Source organism: Lepidochelys olivacea (genome assembly GCF_965140295.1).
Source record: "Lepidochelys olivacea isolate rLepOli2 genome assembly, chromosome: 6".
In the NCBI taxonomy this organism is placed as follows: Eukaryota; Metazoa; Chordata; order Testudines; family Cheloniidae; genus Lepidochelys; species Lepidochelys olivacea.
Genome location: NC_140416.1, coordinates 59419952 through 59444591, shown reverse-complemented (window position 1 = coordinate 59444591; position 24640 = coordinate 59419952). Strand labels below are relative to the sequence as shown.

The 24640-nt window shown below is 45.5% G+C and overlaps 1 protein-coding gene across 1 annotated transcript in view; it reads left to right on the top strand.

The window, feature by feature from the left end:
• Positions 1 to 24640, top strand: part of ARG2 (arginase 2) — a 36112-nt gene that overhangs the window by 10918 nt on the left and 554 nt on the right. Inside the window, exons 3-7 of the mRNA XM_084629888.1 lie at positions 10706 to 10883; positions 11971 to 12130; positions 21384 to 21478; positions 21843 to 21947; positions 23306 to 23442. Of these exons, the coding sequence (XP_084486014.1) occupies positions 10706 to 10883; positions 11971 to 12130; positions 21384 to 21478; positions 21843 to 21947; positions 23306 to 23442 (675 nt within the window). The remainder of the gene's footprint in view (positions 1 to 10705; positions 10884 to 11970; positions 12131 to 21383; positions 21479 to 21842; positions 21948 to 23305; positions 23443 to 24640) is intronic.

Sequence of the window (24640 nt, the reverse complement as noted above, 5' to 3'; positions counted from 1 at the left end):
AACAGGCTTCTTTATGGACGGGTCACGGTCATAATGAATGACTCATCTGCTAGCTCTCTAATCATGTCCTCTTGCTGACATTCATACAGAAGTGCCTGCAAGGCATACATAGATGTACAAGTAGAGCCTAGTACATCCCGAGCTCACCACTATGGCATGCCAGCTACCAAAAAGCTACCTGGCTTCATTAGAGCCCAGGCTCTCTGATCTGGTCTGTGGGAGGGATGGTTGTACCTAGTAGCCTCTTCTTTTGTACAGAGAAAAGGGAGTGTTTAAGGATGTTTTTTAGAGATCATTCTTAGTTCTCCATGAAAACCTTTCCCTTTTGCCTGTTTGCCTGCCTGATGAGTCACAAAGTATCCACGGCAGTAATTGGAGATGGAAGAGCCATTGTATAAGCAGGATTACTGTTTTTGTGTGAGCAAACAGTTACATAATGAAATATAGCAGTAAATGGTCAAAGTGGGATTTTTCCGGTTGCTTGCATGGTGTATCAGTCAGCCTTCTACATAGTAGTCCCAGCGTTTAGAATGGCAGCCTGGAAACTGGCTATGGAAGTCTTTCACCTTTAGATCACTTCCAGTCCAGCCCAAGCAAGTAGTGAATTGAAGGTCATTCCTGACTGATGATTTTCCAGTTGCCTCTTTGTGTGGTATCCCCATTCAATTGCCAGCACTCTAGTCCCTGCATCACAAAAAAACACCGCAGTGGCAGTATCAGCAGAGAGGGCATGAAGACTGAATTTCCTTGTGAGCTCTAGAGCTGCGGCTTACGGTTCAGGAATGAGCCACGTTAGCAGGGTGGTGCTGCTGCCTGCACTGTAGAGATGTTGTGGTTAAATGGAGATCCTCAGTTTCCAGAACTATTGGGCCAGAAATAATTTCCCTGCACGGATTTAGAGGAATTTTATCTGCTAGTGCAAGTTTCCTCTTGTGGGAGCTAAGTGAAGAGGTGCATTTCACTTAAAGGGAAGGCCAGTAATGAACATCATCCAGTCTGTTAGGATTTTATCTTCCCCAAAGATATCCAGGAGTTAGCATGTGCACCAAGGAGAGCAGATCCTAAATAGTTTGATTAAATATGGTCCTGCATTAAATACATTAATGTAGATGCTTGGTCAGCTCTGAAATCGGGCTAACCCAGGTCAGTTTGTGCTGTTCCTTGCAAATTGAGGGCAGGACTTGCTTGGCTGTCTGGATATTCCTTTGGAGTAGCTAGGACATGTTTGCTGAATTGCAGTATAGAACGTAAACATCTGTTCGAAGTTCAATTTTTTAAAATTGTTTTGAAAATAATCCTAGATATCAGATGGAAAGAATCACTAAGCCCCATCCGGGCCCCACTTCAGGAGCCAGTGCAGTGCTGATCCTATCGTGTGTTCTCTTGTTCTTTGTCCAGTCCAGATTTAAATATCTTCAGTGATGGCGCATTCTCCACTTCCCTGGAGATTATTCCACAGCCAAATAGACTTTACTGTTAGGAAATGTTTCCTCATATTCAACCTAAACTTTTGATTGCTCAGTTTCATGGCATTACTTTTGGTCTTTAACACTTTTCTTCTGCTTGGTCACACTCTTAAATACTTCTTGGAAGGTGAAGTATGAGGATCAGTACCTTCATTGAAGTCAGTGGAATCCCTTTGTATTTAAACAGGTGCTACAAAGATGAAAATCCAACCTCATGGGGTTGTTAGTAGTAGTAAGGTAATGCCTAGAAGCCCCAACTAAACCTGGGGCCCCATATGTCCTAGGTTCTGTACAAACATACTAAAAGACAGGGACGGTGGGAAACTGCTTTATCTTGCACTTTATTGTTAGTTGCTTTTCCTGCTTCATCCACCCCTGACTCTCATCCCTTTTGCTGTATAAATTACACTTAGTTTGCATACTCACTGAATACCAAATGAAAGTGGCAAAACTGCATAACCTGCTTTCCATCCCTGTACACCACTATTTATCACAAGTTTGCTTACCTACGAAACAGATAGGACATTAGGTTTTTAAAAACTATTTGAATGTTTGTCTTTTTGCTAGTTATGCCAGCATAAATGTGACACTCACGCTAACGTTCCCCTAGCACCCAAAACCTGTAACAGACACAACACCCCCCCCATCCCAAAAAAGCAGAGTTTTTACCCTGAAACAAGAGGCGAGCCAGATACTCCATGAAATCCATCACTAGGGGCTTGGCTATTGTGATGAATTGATTTTACATAGAAGGCTGTCAGATACTATGGTGATGGGTGGCAGCAAAAAATTCTAAAATAGATAGCTAAGGTAGACAGTCTATTTACTTTTGGCATTCATCTCTCTAACCATGAAAACACACTAAACAATTCCTCTTTGTTTTTAGGTCACTTAAATTTCAGGTTCTTGGTCAGTAACAAAGTGCTGCAAAGTGTGGGTCGTAAGTGCTACAGGGGAATTTTTTAAAAAGATCATGAAAATATTTCCATTTGATCTGACTTATCTTTTAAAGCTTGAGCCTGATTTGAGCTGATAGCATCCTTTTTATCTATCATAAATCAGCCACTCCAGCCCTTAAATCATTTATTATGTTTCTCTGACGTCTTTCCCATTTACAAACTGGGAACCTCTGTATAATAAAGAGGTTTATCTCTAGTCTTGGTAGGGAAGTGATGGCATCCAAAGCAGCTGTTGCTTAGCCTAGTAGGCAGAGGGAGGAACCCTGTGGGCTGAGAGTCCCTTTGACAATTAGCTTTGACAGACAGGTGTGTAGTTATAATCTGATATATCTGATTTGCACCAATAGAAGGAACAGAATTGTCAGGCAGTGATCTATTTAGTCTTTAACCAGCTGTGTCTGGAAATTACTCATTTTGAAAAGGGTCTTTTCAACTACTGTTGGTTAGGTCACAAGTGTGAGTTTGCTGGTCGCATCCCAGTTTTCCAGTGAAACTTTCTTCACCGCATGAAACAGACACAATTTGGCACAGGAATGGTAGAAGATGCTGCAGTTCTGGACTGAGGTGACAGTTGTTTGGAGATCCAGAACTGGTAGAGGTGCACTGCCTGATCTGCCCAGGGAATTTTGGCTCAGTGTCTGCCCACTCTCTATGCCTGGCATCATTCTCTTCCTTTTTAAACATCATGTTCACGTGCATTTAAATCCTTTATTGCCGTGTTTGCCTCTTAGGCTGGTTCAGTGAGAGAAACTAGTCTCCTCAGCATAGAAGAGACAATTAAAGAAACATAGAAGAGCACAGAGACAGAACTCCAAAAATGCTGATTGGTGCAGGAGGACAGGGAGACGTTTATGTACATAAGACAGTTCAACTTCACATATCTTGTGTATAATATTTTATGTGGCTGCTTTCCTAAAACTTAGTACAAAATAATAATTGAAATTAAGAAACAGAAAAAACAAAATAGGCGCAGAAGGATTGTCTTATGATGACAGCACAGAACTGGGAATAAAGAGATTTTGCTCTGTCTCTGGTTTTTTCAGATAATATGTATGACACTGAGCAGATTAGTTAGCTATTCTAATCCTCAGTTTCCTCCATCTACATTTTGGGGGGGGGGGGAATACTGTAGGTAATTAATAAGGGGGTTGGTAGGCTTTTAGTAAAATAAATGAGTAATATATTCACTAATGGCTGTTAGGTGCTTTTGAGGGTTTTTTGTTTTGTTTTAAGAAGATGCTGGAGAGGGGCTGAATTGTCTGTTCTTAATCTTCTGCAGTAGGTTGTCTCTAACCTTACTAGGAGCTGCTGCAGTTAAAGCTATAGCATCCTTCATATAAAGTAACTCAAAAGTGTCTTTCTAGGAAGACTAGAGAGAGAATAACTCTATTTCCAGAGCTGGGTGCACATACTCCACGTACTCTATCTGCATACTTGATTAACAGCCAAGTGCCATTTGTTGTTCCTTTTGTTTGTTTTTATGGTTTTTATTTGTTTTAAAGAATGCTGCACTAGGATTCACATCACATGCTGATCCAGTATGGCAGTTTCTGTGTTCCAAACTTGACTACAGTTATGATGCTAGTGCGCAAGACCTGAAACAGAAACTGACTGGAAAATGGCTATAATAAGTACAAGTGAAATAGACTTAAATTCTTGTTCATTTCACTTGTTGGTTCACTCTGCCATTCAACAGACTCATAAATGAGAGGCTAGGAGCTGGCAGTAAGTGTTGGTTCATCATTCTAACTTCAGCTCCTGGGCGGCTGATCATAAAGTTTAATAGTCCTCATCTATCTATCTTATATCTGAGAGAGATAAATAAAGTTGTCTCAAGGTCACTAGTCAGTTCTCTTGCATCCCATCCTATTTATCTTGTGTGTGCTGCTTGTTGTTACTTTCCTGACTGCACATACTACAACTAACATGCTTTCCTCATAGATTGTATTTTTCTAAATGGACAACCAACCTAATTCTCAATTACTGAGGGACAGTCTCCACTCATTGATATATTTTTGCTTTCCACAACCAAATCTCTGTACAACCTTTTCATGAGTGATGTACCCAAGTATTCAAATTCTAATATCTAACCTGTATTGTTAAATCTATTTACCTAAATTTGGGTTATTGCTGATTATATACTCTATGTATAATATGACAAACTTTGTGGATAATCTAAGCACTATACCCAGACGTACAGACACTCTTTTTCCAACCTATGGATTATATCATTTTTTTTAACACTAGCTTTAATAAAATTTCTAATACAGCTTGTAAGATCCTTGCAGTAGGACCCTTGTCTTGCTTAGCTAAAGTCCCAGCCTCTGGTGTTTAAATAATATCTAGTAAGAAGAGTGTATATTGTAAAGGCTCCAGGAGAAGGTGAGTGGTTTTGCTCCTGAGAGTGTTTTCATGTAGTCCTCTCAGATGCACATTCTCAGCCAAGACTGTTAAGTCATCCAGAGAAATCTGAGCCAGACTCTGCAACTACAGAAAGCATTTGATATGTCTAGAGACAGACACGTTGCTGGAAAAAGCCAGGCTGCTCAACCATCCCTCAAGAGTTATTTACTGTCCTGCTTATTCTTGCTCCAAGCCCAAACTTTTTGCATTTTGTACGAGTATTTCCATAACAAAAGCAGAAAATGGAGAGGGAACCCCTTCTTGAAGATGCTGTCTTCCTTTTTTAAAAAAAAATAAAATTTAGTTTTATTTCCAGGTGGTTGCAAACTGTTTTGAAGGTATTCATTTCAGTGAGTTGCCTGTGTCTCCAGTTGGCATCCAGTTGATTTTGATTCATTTACATACTGTGACCTTGTTTGTTAAAATGTGAAAGTTGGTGTGGCGGTGTTGTGGTTCTGATCCCTTTGGGGTGTGACGGGGTTATGTACTTCAGCTGAGTTCCTTTGGAGTCTTACCCCTTCCAGGGCTGCAAGGGAACAAAGAAAAGAACACGGACTAGGAAAACAAAACAGTCCCAGGTGAGCCACTGGCTTCTCTTCCTTTGGATCGTCAGGGGGCGGCCTTGGTTAAGTCACAGTCCAGCTATGTGTCTGCTGGTTAGCAACCAGAGCATATAGTCCAGCTGCCTTCTCTTCAGGGAGTCTGGCCCATCCACAGGCAAGGGTATAGGCTCTGTTGTGCGTCAGGCCTCTCCCTGGAAACTGGGGGACTAGCAGTCTGTCCTCCTCCTAGAGCAGCCTGCTGCTCCCCTTGAGGAGCCATCAGCCTTGTTGTTTGATGTTCTTTGTTGTATGGCACCTGCCAGGGTGGCTTTACCCCTACACAAGGGGTTTTTGAAAAGTATTAATACCCTATGGCAAACCTTCTCCTCCCTGCCATCCATTTCAAAAAGGGCTGAGCGCAAATATTTTGTGCTAGCTAAAGGGCATGAGTATCTCTATACAGAACCAGCCCCAAACTTCCTCGTAGTTGAGATGGTTGACCCTGCCTCTCTCTGGTTTACTTGGGGCTACGCCCAAGTATAAAGACTCAAAGAGACTGGTTCTGTTTGTGCGAAAAATTTATTAGTCTTCCAGCCTTCAGTTGAGAGTGGCCAATCACCAAGCCCTCCTTGCTGCTGTGACAACAACATGTGGCAGGCCATGGCCAAATTCAAGGTGTCTCTGCCCAAAGGGTCCAGGATGGAGTTCCGGGCAATCCTCGAAGAGGGCATGGGTGCAGCCAGAGCAGCCCTCCAAGCAGCCTTGGATGCAGCAGACTCTGCGGCTCGCACCATGGCCTCGGGCATTTCCATGCAGAGGGCATCCTGGCTGCTCCTCTTGGGTCTGTCAGCTGAGGCTCAGCAGTCAATGCAGGACCTCCCCTTCCACAACCAGGCCCTGTTTGCAGAACAGACTGACAGTAAGCTGCATGGACTGAAAGACTCCCCCACTACCCTGAAAACTCTAGGGGTGTACGTTCCCAGTCCAGCCTGTAAGCGATTCAAACTGCAGCCATCTCAGGGTCAAGGGAGCCAAACCGGGCAGGAACTGCCCCATAAGAAGAGTAGGGGCTACAAGTGCCGTCCGAGCCACCCACCGCCACTCTCTGCCCAATCGGGCTCAAGCTCTGGATCCATCTTTCTCGCTGTTTTCCAACTGCCTTTCTTTTTTCCTCCCCGCGTGAACCACTATAACTTTGGACTGCTGGGTCCCCAATACTGTGGTGCAGGGTTATACCCTCCAGTTTCTTTCTAACCTCCCCTCTCCCTTCTCCATCCCTCTTCAGGGACCCCTCTCATGAGAGTCTTCTCGTGCAGGAGGTAGAAGGGTTGCTGTAGCTGGGGCGGTAGAAAATGTTCCTTGCAAGTACAGGAACAAGGGGTTCTGTTCCTGGTACTTTTTAATCCCAAAGGCCAAGGGTGGTCTACATCCCATCCTGGACCTGCGAGACCTCAACAAATAGCTAAGGAAGCTGAAGTTCTGCCTGGCCTCCATCATCCCCTCCTTGGATCTGGGAGACTGGTATGCCGCCCTTGATTTGAAGGACTCCTATTTCCACATAACGATCTTTCAAGGTCACAGACACTTTATGGTGGGATCCAACCACTCTCAGTTCGCGGTCCTCCCATTTGGCCTCACAACAGCACCAAGGGTGTTCACAAAGTGCATGTCAGTATTAACTGCTTACCTCAGATGTCAAGGTATCCAGATCTACCCAAACCTAGATGACTGGCTCTTCAAAGGCCACTCCAAGTTTAGAAGGATGTTGTGATGCTGCAGGCCATGTGCAGATTCCTGGGCCTGCTGGTAAATGGCAAAAAGTCGACGTTCATTCCGGTGCAGAGGATAGAGTTTATCAGAGCGGAGCTTGACTCCACCTGCTCCAGAGTGTTTCTCATGCAGGAGAGATTCCAGACGATGCTGGACCTCATCGCGGGAGTCTCCGCATTCCCCCGATCACAGCCAGAATTTGTCTGCATCTGCTGGGACATATGTATGTCGTCTGCCATGCCATGCCAGGCTCAGGATATGGCCCTTACAGCAGTGGTTGGTGAATATCTATTTCCAGTCCAGAGATCACCTGGAAAAGATTACCATCCCACCAACGATACTTACCTCGCTATGATGATGGATCAACCCCAGGGCGGTCCTAGAAGGAGTTCCATTCAACAGCCCTCATCACTCGATCAAGTTTATATCAGACACCTCGGTTGGGGAGCACATCTCAGTGGCCTCCAGACCCAGGGCATGTGGTCCCTGGAGGAGATGATTTTACACATAAACATCAAGGAGCTCAGAGCAGTACGCTTGGCCTGCAGAGTCTTTCTATCGCACCTGGCAGGCAAGGTGGTGAGTGCTGACAGACAATATGGCCTCAATGTTTTACATCAACAGGCAAGGGGGAAAATGTGCATTGGCCCTCTGCCAAGAGGTACTCCAGCTGTGGGATTTCCACATCGACCATGCAATCCAACTGGAGGCCTGTCCCCTCCCCGATGTTGGGAACATGCTGGCTGATCGGCTGAGGCGATCATTTTTTTTTTTTTTTTTTTTTTTTTTTTTCTCTTGCCATGAGTGCTAACTCCATCCGGAGGTACCCAGACCCTCTTCCAGAAGTCAGGAACGCCCCAAGTGGACCTGTTTGCTACCAGACAGAACAGGAAATATCATCGTTTCTGTTCCCTACAAGGCCTAGGCGAAGACTTCCTCTCCGACGCCTTTCTCCTGTCATGGTCGGGGGCTCTGATGTACACGTTCCTGCCGATCCTGCTCAGCAGCAGAGCTCTGTCTAAGGTCAAGAGAGACAAGGCAAAGTCATCATGGTTGCCCCGGCATGGCTACGCCAACATTGGTTCGGCACGCTGATGGACCTAGTTGTGGCCGCTCCCTGGCCCCTTTCCGACCGACTGGATTTGCTCTTGCAGGATCACAGGGATCTCCTATACCCCAACCCTTGTCTCCCTCCACCTCATGACGTGGATTCTGCTTGGTGGAATTTGGAGGAGCAGGCCTGCTCTAACAAGATACAGCAAATCCTCTTGGAAAGCAGAAAGCCTTCCACTAGAGTAACCTACCTGACCAAATGGACAAGGTTCTCCCACTGGGCGTCTGAGCATAGCATCTCTCCAACATGCTCCTCTTTACAATCTATTTTAGATTACCTGCTCCATGTTAAGAACCAGGGGCTGGCCCTTTCTTCCATCAGAGTGCACCTTGCAGCTATCTCCGCTTTTCACCTGCCAATCCAAGGTCAGAGTGTTTTTCCCACAACATGTCAGTCCAATTCCTGAGAGGCCTTGAGACTCTTCCCGCCGTCTCAGGCTCCTATCCCACAGTGGGACCTTAACTTGGTTCTTTCTAGGCTCACGGGCCTGCCCTTTGAGACTATGGGCTCCTGCTCCGACTCCCACCTGTCATGGAAGGTCACATTCCTCGTGGCAATAAGATCCACGAGATGAGTGTCAGAGCTTAAAGCCCTGATAATCGGAGCTGCCGTATATGGTGGTGTTCAAGGACAAAGTTCAACTGCGATCCCATCCGGCCTTTCTGCCAAAGATGGTGTCTTCCTTCCCTGTTAACCAGGACATCTTCCTGTCCCAAGTCACTGGGGAGGAAAGGAGGCTGCATGCTCTGGACGTCGGACGTGCCCTGGTGTTTTACCTGGAGCATACCAAGCCCTTCCACAGGTTGATCCACCTCTTCATCATGACAGAGAGGATGAAGGGCCTTCTGGTGTCATCGCAGAGGATTTTCAACTATCATCTCATGCATTCAACACTGCTACAAGCTGGCCCCGGTCCCACTACCGCCAATCGTGAGGGCCCACTCGACCAGAGCTCAGGTGTCCTCGGAGGCCTTCCTGGCGCACATTCCCCTCCCGGACATGTGCAGAGCCACGATGTGGTCTTCAGTTCACACATTCACGGCGCACTATGCCATCACTAAGCAAGCTAGAGATGACATTGGGTTTGGCAGAGCTGTGTTGCAATCTAAATGTCCATGAACTCCTACCCACCTCTGTTGGCACTTGGAATGGACATGAGCAAGCACTTGACGAAAAGACAGTTACCTTTTCTGTAACTGGTGTTCTTCGAGATGAGTTGCTCATGTACGTTCCACAACCCGCCCTCTTTCCCCACTGTCAGAGTTTCCAGCAAGAAGGAACTGAGGGTGGGGGGAGCCGGCAGTGCTTCATATACCGCAGCGTACGTGTGCCCCTCCAGGGGGTGCCAGAGCCAGTCTGCTACGGATACTGCTGAGGGAAAAAATTCCAGCACTTGAGTTCCATGTCTGTCCAATGTGCAGGATTAATAGGACTCCCAAATGGTTTTTCTCTGGTCTTGTAGCATCATGATATGTGGTGGTGTCCTGAGCAATCTCAGAACATGGCATAAAGGCACAAAGTCATTCTGCCTGGACACAAATTAACGTCCTGTAAGAGAGAGCCAAAAAGGCGGTTCTTATGTCTCTGGGGCTTTTTACTCTTCACCCTGTACTCATTTTTCAGCAGCCCTCTACTCCTTTGCACTGTATAACAGGCAGGAAACTGCCCTTCTATATCTGCTGTCCCTGTGCCACTGTAAGTTACTTAAACATAGCTGCCTATCTTCAGCTAGGTCCTTGTCTTGATAGGCCGGGGGAATTCCGACAGATCTGGATACGTTTGTAAAGAACATCATCAAAGTTCTGAGCCTGTGACAGATCAAAAGAACGTGGAAAATTTCAATGATTCAGAGCTCCATCAGCCCAAGACACTTGATACTTAGTGACTGGCTGTGTTGCCTTATATATATATATATATATATATATATATATATATATATATATAATGTCTTGTTTTCCCACCCCACCCCTTTCACTGTCCATGTAAATAGACCCTAAAATGGTAATACTTTTAATCGTCAGTGGGTAGGTGTGCACACACCAGGGGAGTCTTTCAGGAAGCCATCTCTAATTTCTTGTTTATTTTGCAACCCTCGCCATCTGCTGAATATGTATCTCAGAATCTCATAGCTCTGTTGCTGTGTTTTGCTGTGCCCAGTGGGATGGGAGCCCTGAGGCAGTTTCTCTTTGTAACACACTTAACTCCAGCCAGAGCTGGCTGGAAATTTCAGAGCTCTTTCTAATGGCTGAATCAGTGCTATTGATGCAGTAAGGTCGGGCGGTGTCTGGTAGGGCAATATCCTAATAGTTACTGGTGAGCTGCAGGGCATAGGGTGGGGAGCACCTGTTTCTTTCAGCATTACACTCTCACAATGACTAGGTTTTTAGAATGCCTTTTGGGGCATTTGAATCCAGACTTAACCCACCTTTTTGCTGCTCTGTGTGTTACCAGGTTGCCGAGTGTATGATTTTGGAGATCTGAGTTTCACTCAAGTGCCCAATGATGAGCTGTATAACAACCTGGTCAAATACCCACGCTCTGTGGGATTAGCCAGCCAGGTGCTGGCTGACTCTGTGAGCGGAGCAGTGGCTGCTGGACACAGCTGTGTAACCATGGGAGGTGACCATAGGTGAGTCAAGCTGGATGAGAGTGGTGGCTGCCGTTGAATGTCACAGATTGACAGTTAACTGTTTGAGGTGGTGTATCTCCTTTGGTGTAAATCAAAACTGAGATGAAAGGATGAGGGGTCTGGGGCCATAGAAGCTCTGCAAGGCATAGATTGGGAGAGTGTCAAAGTTGCTTGCGTGATGATGTTGCTGTGAGTATCTGCTACTCCCAGGCCCTGCAGTGTTGAAAGCCCCTTCCTACTTTCCTGGCAGTACCATGTGGGGACATAATATTTGTTTTGTCTTTAATTCTGTGACTCCAAGAACCAGCAGAATAAAAGAAGCAATAAAAAAGTGATCTTAGAAAGTAACAGACAGCAGTGACTTGTTTCCAAATTCTTTTGGAAGCTGCAAGTAATAAAAACAAATGAAGCTGCCCTTTTTTGAGGGAATTCATATGGTCAGCTTCACCCATGTTGACTTTTGTGGACATATTTTTAGGGAGCTTGCAGGACACTAACCCTTAGGACAGGTGTGTAACTCTTTGGGGACCAGCTAGTTCCTAAAGGATTTGGGGGGAGGGGCTAGGGAGTGCTGTGGTGAGAGAGAGTCCTAAGTCTACCTCCATATCCTCTTCTTTCCCATTCTCCAAATGTCACATCCCTCTTCTGTCTCTGCCCCCAGACTGGGAACAGCAGGGAGGAGGTGGGCTGTGTTGAAATGAGGCAAAATGGCTGGAGCCAACAGAGTTCGGTTGGTGACTGTGCAAGATGAGCCTGCTAGGTAGGGGTGAGATGGGTTCTGTTGATGCTCACCTGGACCTGGGACAGGTGAAGGCTAGAGAGGTGGGAGGGCTCTTGGTAAGAGAGCCTGAAGGAAGAAAAAGCAAAGCCCTGCCCCCATATCGCAGTACTCGTGTACTACTTCAGAGTTTTATGCAGAATCATGATGCATAGTGATACATGTCACACTGATGTTTATGTGGTGATGGCAGGTCTTACTGGGATGAGATGCTGCAATGCAAATATTGAACATTTTGAAATGTGGCAACCTCGTTTATCATAGTCCCTGGAATTGTTCAGTAGGACGTGTGTTTAATGTACTTTTCAGCTTGGCGCTTGGTTCCATCAGTGGCCACACACGGCAGTGCCCTCACCTCTGTGTGATCTGGGTGGATGCACATGCCGATATCAACACCCCTCTCACAACTCAATCTGGAAACCTCCATGGACAGCCAGTCTCATTTCTGTTACGAGAGCTCCAGAATAAAGTAAGTGGCTTTAGGTTTTGTTTGGAGGGAGGGAGAGGTTACTGTACAGCACACTGTTTGTTTAATTTCAATTCTGGTGAAAGGTGCTGACTTACCTGCCCCTGAGGTTGATCTCCCGTTTATCCCCTAGATAAGATAAAGTTACAGGCATCCTATGTTTATAATCTACTAACTGCTAGTGCTGAGAGAGACATTCCTTATTCAGCTCTTGGCCTCTTTGTAGATACTGTCACCTAGGGGGCACTTACTGCTGGGGTGCTAGTGGATTTTGTGATAGGCACATCTGCTAGGAACTGGATGGAGAGCATGAGCCCATGTCACAAGTTGCTTGATCAGGATTTGAAGTTGAAGGTGAGAGGCTTCATATCCCATTGCCACTCAGTCTCCTGTGCTAAAACAGACCTAATGCGTCAGTAAAGGCTCCAATCCAGCAACTGGACACTGTGTGGAGCCTGCATATTCTTGTAGCCAATGCACGGAGACTGTTGGAGTGCGCAGGCAGCAGTCCTGCTGGGTGAGCCAGAAAGGGAGCCTCCCCCATCTGAGCCCATAGGAGCTGTGCCGAGCTCATCCCTGCATAGCTCACATGCCTTTTACCCTCCCCTTGTACATCTCTATTTGGAACTGTTCCATATTTTGACCACCTCAGAGCCTGTCGGGGGCAGGGCCTGCATGGGCTGTCCTGATACATTGCTGTAGCTCTAGACGTTCTAGTAAATGTTACAGCTCAGGGCTGCTTGTAGCCTGCTTGGCGAAGTGCCCTGCTGACGATGACCATTATCTTTAAAGGCACAAGAAGAGCGGCCTGCTTCTGCAGCAGCCCGAAAAGAGGCTCGATATTGGTACACCTAGGGCATTTAATAACCACACTGCCTCGGCTGCAGCCTGGAAGCCCTCGTACAAGTTCTTATAGCATACTATAGGGGCTGCCATGGTAACCAGTACAGTGTCTGTGGCATCTGCATCAGGGACCTAGTTAGAAGTGAGCATGTCTACTTCAGCCTAGGCTCCAGGTTAGGGAATAGGAGAGGGTCACCGCCTGCAGGCTGAGAACAGCGGCTGGAAATGCAGTAAATCTGGCTCTCTTCACAGTATCCTACTTTGTCAGTATGTGTATTCAGCACGTACTGGGTACCTGCAGGTTATGCATCAGGCTGTCCTTAAAGGAAGGATGTAACTGTTTGAAACAAGTGTTCAGTGCCATATTACACACAATGGAAAGGAAATTATGCAGCCAGACCACCCTGAACTGAACTCCCAGCAGATCCTGCAAGCTAAACTAGTTCTACTTGTGCATTGGAAACCTTGAAGGAGCATCTGTAGTATAGTCCAAGGGACCAAAATAAAGTGTCTCCACATTAAACACCAAGTCTCCCACCCATCAGCCAGGCCAGCATGTGAGAGCCATCAAAATATGAGATCCCTGGGGTCTGCTGTGCATTACACAGATCTGATCTTGGTAATTCCATCCTGTTTCTCCTTGGGATGCATTTGAATAATCTTCTTTATGTGAACTGTTAACTAGCTGCTGCTTTCTATGCCAGAGAGAGCTGCAGTAATCCCTGCATGAGGTTAGTAAAACACTCAGACTCCTCAGAGGGAAGGCCCCAGTTAATGTAAGACCACTTGATGTAATGAGCTAGCCACTCCTTGAAAAGTCCAGCCTGGAAATAACTAGTCAGCATTTACCTCCAGTTACACCCAGTAGAAAATGGGTCAGCGGGGGAAGGAGACCTTCCTGTGACAGCTCTGGGTCCCCGTCTGTCTTTCTCTCAAGGAACAGAGAAGCCTGTGAGAGAAGGAGCTCACCTGGCCAAGAGTCAGCAGTTGCTTCTGGATGGAGGAGGGGACAAAGCCCAATAGGTCTTTCACAACAGGGGAAAGGAGCAGGCTCCAAGATCCTGGGTCCCTCAGATTTGTTTCCTTGTTTCCCCTTCCCCCTCCCCAGTGGGAAAAGGACTAGACTCCACTGACTCCTGTGACCCAACAGTTGGTTTGGGGTCTGCTCAGCTGGCTCCCTCCCTTAAAGAGGAGGGGAGAGAGAAGAGCAAGGTTCCTAGAACTGCTGGAGGAACAACAGCAGCTGAGTGCTTTCTGAGGCCAAGGCAGTCCAGGATGATGGTGGCAGCCGCGAGGAGGAGCCCTGCTAAGGCAAAATCCACCTAAATTTAGGAGAGGTGGCTGCATGAATTGTGGTGGGAGGGAGGGGGTCTGAGTGGGGTTCACCCCCAATGTCCCACAGAAAGCTCAGGCAGGTATCAGAGCACCCAAGACTGCATAGAAACCTCCCCACTTTAGGCCACCTACCTCCACCTGTAACAGTGCAGAACCAGGTTTCAGAGTAGCAGCCGTGTTAGTCTGTATTCGCAAAAAGAAAAGGAGGACTTGTGGCACCTTAGAGACTAACCAATTTATTTGAGCATAAGCTTTTGTGAGCTACAGCTCACTTCATCGGATGCATCAGTGCAGAACCAGGGCAGCTGACAGAACCTTTTCATAGCATTATGGTGTGACACCGCAGACATCTCACATTTTGATGGCTATCATGGCCTGGCTGATGGGTGGGAGATTTATTTTTAGACCTTTATTCTGGTCCCTTGAACCACACCACCATTTAGGGGGAGAATTTACCACTGGTGCAAGAAAATAACCTCTTTTCACACTGTATATAATCATTGTGACAGGTTTCAGAGTGGCAGCCGTGTTAGTCTGTATCAGCAAAAACAACGAGGAGTCCTTGTGGCACCTTAGAGACGAACGTATTTATTTGGGCATAAGTTTTCGTGGACTAGAACCCGCTTCATCAGACGCATGGAGTGGAACATATAGTAGGGAGGTATAAATACACAGCATATGAAAAGATGGGAGTTGTCTTACCAAGCCGGGGGTCAGTGCTAACGAGCCCACTTCCACCTTAATTGAATTGGCTCGTTAGCACTGACCCCCGGCTTGGTAAGACAACTCCCATCTTTTCATATGCTGTGTATTTATACCTCCCTACTATATGTTCCACTCCATGCGTCTGATGAAGCGGGTTCTAGTCCACGAAAACTTATGCCCAAATAAATATGTTCGTCTCTAAGGTGCCACAAGGACTCCTCGTTGTTTTTATATAATTTATTGTTAATCGGTAACAGCTTGTACGTGAAAGTTCAGTGGTTTGGCTTTTCGTGTAGCGGGCGTGACTGTACATCTGAATTACCAGAGAAGGGATTATGCATGAACAAAATCTTTTATTTGTACTTGTGTAATAGATAAACTGCACTGATAGCTGGGAGAGGAGAGCTTACCCCTAACTTGTGTAGCTCTTGCTGGGTCCCCCTTCACTCAGACCGATCACTCATAAGCCTGAAGAATACTCTGGTTCTACTCTTCTAGCTGTATTAGTATACAACCTTTTCAAAGTGCTGTACAAACACTGACTAGTCCCTGCTTGCCCTTTAAAGTAGGTAGTAATGTCTTACACATTCTGTCTTGCCCAAGGTCACAGCATCATAGTTGCAGAGGATTCCTAGTGTCCAATCCTGGGCTTAGTCTGTTACGTCACTGACTTAGTGATGTCAACGATCATGGCTCAGCGTGAGCTGTACGTTTGGCTCCTCACAGGCTGCCTCTCTATGGACACCCTCTCCCAGTGACAGGCTTGTGCCTGTACTTTGCTCAGGGTAGAATCTGCAGTTCACCCCGCTCTTAGACTGGGTCTCCAGATCTGCTGCACTCCTGTTTACCAGCAGGTCCAAGTTGGGTTTAACCCCTGCTCTAGACTTGCTGTGATCGGAATAAAAAAAATGCATGGACAATGAACAGCCTCTTCAAAGTATGTAGTCATAGGGCCATGAGAGGAAAAGGATTAAAACAGACCTCTATGTATATTGTCTTCCCTAAACCTTAGCCTTTCCTTGCAAGTTCAGGCACCCCCATCACTGGAGTTGGACAAGGTAGTCTGTACCCCCTACAGCCTGTCTTACTCTGAACCTCAGTCAGTGGCCCACCCTCTGAGTTCACAGGTCCATCTTTTTATCCCTTTTCAAGTCGCTTTGTCTGTCCTGGGCCTCTGGATTATGCAGCTCACTGCGGGTGGGTCAGAAGTAGACTTCTAGCAGTGGATTCACTGTGTTATCCATTAAAGATCAGCAGCTGCGTTAGCCATTGTCTGCTTTCCTGGAAATGTGTAAAACCACTCAGGATTCAGTTAACTCTGCCCCCATAAAGCAGACAGCATGTTAATCACCTAGATAGAGGTACATGCTATTTATATAAAGAGGTTTGCCATCGTTTTCACATCTGCCTTTGCCAGTTCTTGACAGAGAAAAACTTTTGCTGTTGTTACTTCTGCAGCCCATCCACATAAGCTCCACTGCAGGCACTACAGATTCAGTGTTCCCCTTATTGTCCATCTGTCCATTCAGGTGACAGCGCTGTCGAGGAATTGGTCCCATATTTTGAGTCGGAGCTGGGATTAAATTCCATCTCTCATTCAGGGCTGGCCTTACCATGAGGCGAACTGAGGGGGCCGCCTCAGGTGCCAGACTGTGGGAGGGGGTGCCACTAGAGCCCAGATTGTAGAAAATTGTGTCTGCTGCTGGTGCATATGGATTCTCTCTGCTCTAGATGCACGGAAATGGTGGAGTGCTGTGCTGGAGGAAGGAGGGTACAAGAGACATGGCAGGCAGGCAGGAGAAAAGGTGAGAGGGAATAACAGAAAGCAGCTGGAGCTGCAAGGAGAAGAGGCTCCTTCTCCTCTCTATGTACCTCTCTAACACCCCCAGGAGCCTGGATTGATTAACACCAGCTTCTCATGGAGCTTCCTGTTTCCTGCTGCTTCCCTGAACCCACTTGAGGAGAACAGGCAGTCAGCTGATGAAGTAGTAGGAGCCATTCAGGCCCTTAAGACGTTGATATCTTCCCTCAGTCAGGCCCTGCTACCAGCCTGCTTATTTGTCCCCTTCAGTTGAGTGTTGAGAGCCACTATAGCTGGCACAGAACAGCAGTCATGAGTGAAAGAAGAAAAACACCCCTCTGGGGCAGCATTCAGAAAAAGAGAGAAAGCAAAGGAAGCTTTTCTATCTAAGCAGGAAGGAGCCCTCCTAAGATGTATAGACACACGTTCACGGTGAGCCTTCCGGGCGCAGTGAGGATGTGAGTGGTGAGGAGATGCCTGATCTTCCAGTTAGAGTGCAGGTGACCTGGTAGCTACTGCAGCATCCATATCTCCATCTCAAATGGATGTAACCATGCACATTCCTGAAGAAAAGTGTACATCAGAGAAGAGTGTGGTGGAGGCGCAAGAAACAGCTGCTGCTGACTTCAGTTCCTTAAGTCTAGATGATCCAGGACTGTGGACCCACTTGAGCTGTAGCCTGAGGGACTTCCTTGTACTGCATGGGCCACAGCAAGTGAAAAACTTCAAGTTCCCCAAATGTTCCCCGAAGACCATGAAAATAGAAGTTTCCATCCAACACATTACTGGCGTGAAATCCCCAGTGGTGACAAAGTGGAGAGGCCATGGCTTTTATGTACTCAAAACCCCAGAATGCTGCATACTGTGTTTATTGCAAAAACAGTCTTCCAGTCTAATGTTCCAGCCACATTGGCTTCTACAGGAACAAAGGACTGGAAAAATCTGGCTAGAAATCTGGCATGCCATGAGAAGGCAGCAAATCACCAGAGAGCATTCCGTAGGTGGAAAGAGCTTGAGATGAGACCAAGGTTAAAGGGCACCATAGACTATCAGCATCAAGCATAGACTATCAGCATCAAGAGAAGATTGTGTCAGAGTCTCTTTACTGGCAAAACGATCTGAAAAGGCTCATTGCCATTGTGAGAGTGCTTGCTACCCAAAACCTAGCACTGTGTGGCACTTCAAATCAGCAGTATGTGCCAAACAATGGAAACGTCCTTAAAATTGCGCAGCTGATGGCTGAGTTTGATGATGATCTCCAGGAGCACCAGAAGAGTCACCACCCAAGAAATGTACACGCACCACTACCTTAGAAAAACCATTCAAAATGAGATCATACAGTTTCTGGCAACAAGAGTCAAACAGAAGATTGTGGCAGATCTGAAGTCAGCAAGATATTCCTCTGTTAGTCTGGACTGCACACCTGACATCAGCCATATGGAACAAATGACTTGAATGGTGCATTTTGTAACAACAGAACCTAGTGCAAATGTTCCTGCAATGGTGACTGTCAGAGAACATTTTCTAGAATCTGTTGACATTTGATGATACTACAGGAGCTGGTATGACAAATGTGCTTCTTAAAAAGCTGGAAGACATGGCAATTGCGATAGCTGACATGAGAGGTCAGGGCTATGATAATGCTGCCGACATGAGAGGAAAGAACAGAGGAGTGCAGACACGGATCTGAGAGTTAAACCCTCAAGCATTTTTTGTCCCATGCAGTTCTTAGTCATTGAACTTGGTGGTCAGTGATGCAGCACCAGCTTCGAGTGAGGCTGCTGAATTTTTTAATGTAATTCAAAACATCTATGTATTTCTCTCTGCATCAACTCATTGATGCAAAATTTTGAAGCAACATCTGGGAACATCCTCTCTGACACTGAAACCACTGAGTGCCACACGATGGGAAAGTCATAGGCTTTATCGCCTCCACTCGAAACACCAAATTGGGAAGATAGATGACGCCATAGTTGCCATTATGGAGGATAATGCTATGACAGGAACTGTTTGTGGGAGAACAGTGGCAGAGGGAAATGGAATCACCAGAAACATATATAACTTCAAACTTCTGTGTGGCTTAGTGTTGTGGCATGACATACTGTTTGAAATAAATGTTGTAAGCAAGAGACTCGAAGGTGTTGACCTTGATCTATCTGGAGCAATGGAAGAACTGGACAAAGCAAAGTCATACCTACTGTCTTACCAGTCAGATGAGGGATTTCAAAACTTTCTGAAGAGTGCACAGAAGTTGGCAGAGGAACTTCACACTGAAGCTGTATTCTTGAATGGGTGGGAAAATAAGAGTCAGAGAAGACTCTTTTTGATTACAAGGCATGGGATAATCCCATAAGAGACCCCAAACAACAATTCAAAGTTGAGTTCTTTAATCAGGTGCTAGATTGTGCAATACAGTCAGCTGAACGTTTCATGCAGCTCAAGGAACACAGCAGTATATGTGGGATGTTGTATGATATTCCAAAACTCCTCACTATACCTGAAGAAGGCCTACATCAGCAGTGCAGGGCACTAGAGACCGTTTTGACACATGATGACATGCGTGATATTGATGCGAGTGATTTACGTGATGAACTGAAAGCCCTTTCAAGATACATTTCAGCAGGATCAACTCCAAAGGCTGTTCTGGAATATAGGTGCACAAATAAGATGACGGCCCTCTTTCCAAATGCTTTTGTTGCTCTGCACATACTTCTGACACTTCCTGTAACAGTTGCCAGTAGAGAACCCAGCTTCTCCAAGCTGAAGTTAATAAAAACACATCTACGCTCCACAATGACACAGGAGCGGCTGGTCAGCCTTGCAACCATCTCAGTAGAGCATGAACTGGCCCAGACAGTGGACCTTCAGGAAGCAGTTCAGATCTTTGTAACCGAGAAGGCACAGAAAGCACCACTTCGATTATGCAAACAGATAAAAATGCCAGTGTTTACTATGCAGACAAGAAAAGTTACATTTGCTGTTCAGGCATTTGAAAGTTACTTAAAATTTTTGAACAAGGCATTTTAAGTTTTTAGAAAAACAAGGAGTCGTCCAGTGGCACCTTAAAGACTAAACAGATTTATTTGGGCATAAGCTTTCATGGGTAAAGAACCACTTCCTCAGATGAAGGTGGTTTTTTACACCCATGAAAGCTTATGCCCAAATAAATCTGTTTAGTCTTTAAGGTGCCACTGGACTCCTTGTTGTTTTTGTGGATACAGACTAACATGGCTACCCTGATACTTAAGTTGTTAGGTACCCCAATAAAGGAGAAGTAGCATGAGAGGAGTAGAACAGGAAGATGGCAGAATTGAGACCTTTCAAAGTTTTGGCCCAAGCGAGGGGACATGGGGACGTCATTTGAGTTCCCTGCCTCAGGTGACAAAATGTTGTGTGCGGGCCCTGCTTTCATTGCACTGCTGAGACTCTGCACTAATCACTAACTGTGATTGGGGGTGGGAAAACCTCCATGGAGAGACAGTGGGCTGGGACTGGAGAGAGCTGAGTTAATGTCTCAGAATCCTGGAATGCCCTTAAGTTACTTTCTCTGTATGGCTTAGTTCTCATCTGTGAAATAGAACTAATACTTCCGTGCCCCACAGGAGGATAAATTCACTAATAGTTGAGGTTCTCAGGTACTATGGTGAGAGCTATAGTTTCCCAATCAGTAAAATGGGGATAATGTTGATTCCCTCCCCCCCCCCCCGCAACTTATTTGCATCCTTGTATGAAAGGTACAAAAGAGCAGACATTTTCAGCCCCCTGTAGTACAAAGGCCTCGCCAATCTGCTATTCTCAGGCAATGGAAGGGTTTGACCAGAACTGGATGAGGGTGTATCATTATTGACACAATTGCTTTATCATTTAAGTTGACCCTCTCCTCCTCTATTGACACTTGCTGCCACAGTCTTACTCCCTAGGAAGTCTGCTTTCTAGCTCAACTCCCATTAATGTGAGGTATTCCCTTTTACCAAAGGCATTTCATAGCATACAACTTCTGGGGTCCCCCCCCACTGTTGAGCTGATTCTACCTTTAATGGTACGGTCTCATGTACATAGTTATGATCTTGTAGTGCCTCTTGTGCATAGATCTAAGTGCCTTAAAGATACCTTTTGTCAAGTACTAGTACCCATCTGTGAAATGGGTATAACTGAGGGAGAAAGGTTAAGTGACATGATCAATGATGGAGCAAGTTATTGTTCAAGCAGGAATAGAAACAGCCCCCTATTTCCCTACACTGCTAGGCAGCCAGCAGCATAAGACAATACTAGGTACTTCATTTTTTTTTTATGTTCCTTAAATGCTGCTGTTTGTCTTAGAACAAATAGTATGAAAGGGGCAAGGCTGAGATTGTTAAGAAATCTTCATGTAGTCCTGTTCCCAGTCTATTAGACCTTGCTTTTCTGTCCCCTTGAGGATTTCACTCTGGGAGGAGAGAGGGTAGCATGAGGAAGTGAAAGTCAAAACTTTTAACAAGTCCCTAAAATTATTTCCATTGTGAACTGGAAGCTTGTTAAACAGATGGCACTAGAAGTCACTTTATAGCTATATACACCCCTCTCTGCTTGCAGATGCCGCTGCTTCCTGGCTTTTCCTGGCTAAAGCCCTGCCTCTCAACATCGGATATTGTCTACATTGGTCTGAGGGATGTGGATCCTGCTGAACAGTAAGTGCAAGACCACTGTGGAGGGGAGGGATTTTTCTTACTGGTGAAGTTTGAAGTTGCTTTTGCTAGTGCCATATATTTAAATGGCGTGGGCTGGTGGTGAGGGTTTGAGGTTTAAAGTACTAAACCAGGGGTCCTCAAACTGGGGGTTGGGAGATTATTACAGGGGGGTCATGAGCTGTCAGCCCCACCTCACATCCAGCATTTATAATGGTGTTAAATATATTAAAGTGTTTTTAATTTAAAAGCAAGCCTCTGGTGCAACCCACCTATGTGAAAGAGGTCACCAGTACAAAAGTTTGAGAATCACTGTACTAAACATTTTAGCCAAAAGCAAGAAAGTTTTAACATTTTCTTTTAACAGCTATATTTTGAAGAACTATGACATTCAGTATTTCTCAATGAGAGACATTGATCGCCTTGGAATCCAGAAAGTTATGGAAAGGACATTTGAACAACTAATGAGCAGGTACCTTGTCACTGAAGATGAACAGACGCTGCTTGTGTCAGACAAAACATGAGTTCCTGAATTGTAAGCTGTTAATGTGTTAGAGAATCTCTGATAACCCGTGCAGGTCTGACGTATTACTTTCCACACCACTATTTATCAGCACACTCCTCCTCTTTCTCTGCGTTATTTAAAAGGAAAGGGAGTGCTCAGTTACTGCTGGTGATACGTAGCTGAGTGACAGTCTTATCCACAGCACATCTAGCAGCTGTGCAAATTTCCAATAAGTATGCTTCAAGATTGAAGTCCAGTCTGTTGGATTTAATCCTTGGGCTCTTCGATGACATTGAAATGAAACTACTTCACCCTGGGTCTGGAACAGCCCTCCTATAACTATTAGCTGCTACAAATGTGGGCTGGATGCAAGTGGTGCCTTCACCCACATCTTGAAGAATCCAGTACCTGGCTACTAAAGTGTGAGGAAAAGGTTAAGTCTGCACCATTTAATGTGGCTCAGATAGTAACCATAGAGCTTAGGTAGCTCACAACAACTTCGTTTGCTTTAAAGAGCTGTTAGGGGAGGTAAGCACTAGGCAGCAGCAATGAAGTGCTCTTAACGCACCAGGTCTGCCCCTGTACTCAGTTACTGTTAGCCTTCTAGTATGTTAAGGCACTCGCTGGAGCTTTCAAAGTTCATATCAAGCACACTCTCTGGTCCTGAATTTCCATGGGCACAGAATCTCACTCTTCAACGTATTTTTTTTTTTTTTAGCCCTTATGGGTTGGAAATTCCTCCTAGTTAATGTTTTCAGAGTTAACTGCTGCACTAATGCAAGTCTGCAGCCAGTTGGAAACTAGATGACTTGTCCCATTCATCTTTATCCCCCAGGGCTTACAAGATGCCCTGGAATTCAGTATTTTTGCTACAGCCAGCTGCCTTTTGCTTTCTAGCCTTCCCCACAAGATTGAGCTAATGCTCTCTGCACTGTTTCAGGGAGCCAGCTGGCTTGAGGTGCCAGAGCTGGAACTGGTACCTGTGCTGGGGCAGCAACTGAGCTAAGCAGTAGAACAGAGATGAAGTGACAAACTTCCCCCTTTCCTGGCACATGCTTTGAGGGTCAGGGAGAAAGAGGAACTCTGCTTTGGGATGTTTTTTTTTAACATGGCAGGTGTGGCCAGCCCAGCATAAAGAAACACTTCATTTTTTTTCCTTTGGTTTTCCCACCTCTGAACTATAGTTTGTGGGGGGCTTAAACAATGGGAAAGAGTGAAAATAAGTGGTGCCCTAAACTTGATTCTAGTGTGCTGTGAAGTAGATGGGTCCTGACCACATATATGATCACAGAATATTAAGCCACCTATTTTATTTTATTCTGCAGAAGGCAAAGACCAATTCACCTGAGCTTTGACATTGATGCTTTTGATCCTTCGCTGGCTCCAGCAACAGGGACTCCTGTTTTAGGTGGATTAACATATCGGGAAGGCATGTACATTACAGAGGAAATACACAATACAGGTAAGAATCAACCAGCAGTGTTTGATTAAACCCAATTATCACACAAGCCTCTTAGCCAAGAGCTAATTCTACCTTTACAAGAAGTTATTTGAGACAGGTTTAAGGTGACCTGTTTTGCATTTCAAATTGCTTCTTTATAACTAGACTGACAGGAGCTAAGTAGTAAACTTTAGATCAATGATTTTGAAGGGGCATGGTACAGTAGATCAGAATGGTATAGGTCCCTATTTTATATAGCAGTGAATAGATGGGGCAGACTTTCAGAACTTTACATATGCATGAATGACCAGTTTTACATCAATATTCCTTTTTTGCATTAGTGTGGTAACATTAAAAATACCCAGTTTTAAAAATCTGGTCATCTTGCAAGTGATCCTAAAACCCCAGGTTCAAGCTTCCACTGGAGTTGTGGGGAGAGAACTTAAAGGAGACAGCATTTGAGTTTTCAGCCTCTGACAGTCCACTGATCACTCTTGTTTCTATGAATAAACTACTTGTTCTATCCCAGAACACAAGTCTTGCTAATACAAGACTTGGCTATGCACATTTAACAAATTTTAAAGGTACCATAAGCTTTTCAGAATGGGGCTAGGACACCTCACTTTAGATATTAAATGCACTTATAGTTAAATGGCTTGTGTGTTTTAGGACCTCTGCTCACAAGGGATTTACTGTTCCTTGGTTGACAATCTTAACTCTACATTGAGATGTGCTCAGATACTGTGTGCTAGACAGATCTGGAGTGGCATTTAACCTAAGCCCCAGGTTCAATATTAAGTGGATGCCAATGCTACTTTGCCAGACATTGAACTTAACCAGCTTCTCATAGTTAAACTCCAGAAGCATAGCTGAAATGCCGATGTTCAGCTTCTCTTCCTCATTTTTAAACTTCCACCTTTACATTCGAAAAGATCTTCCAGCCATAAAGAGGCAAGGCATTGCTTTCTTGAGTCTAGAGCCAGATAGGTGCAGTACCTCTATGGATAGACTGTCATCTCACTTTTTGCTGCTTGGGAAAGGTGTGGAGGTGGTACAGTTGCTGGTCATAATGTAGACTAGTACTGCCTCCAGGAACATGAGAGGCCCTAGGGGCCTCCCAGTTCTGTTCTTCAGACAGGTTGACTATTTGCATCTGCTAGCCAGAAGCAGCCTCCATGGATTGCACTTGGGGATAGGCTTACCTTTTCCCAGGGTGTTC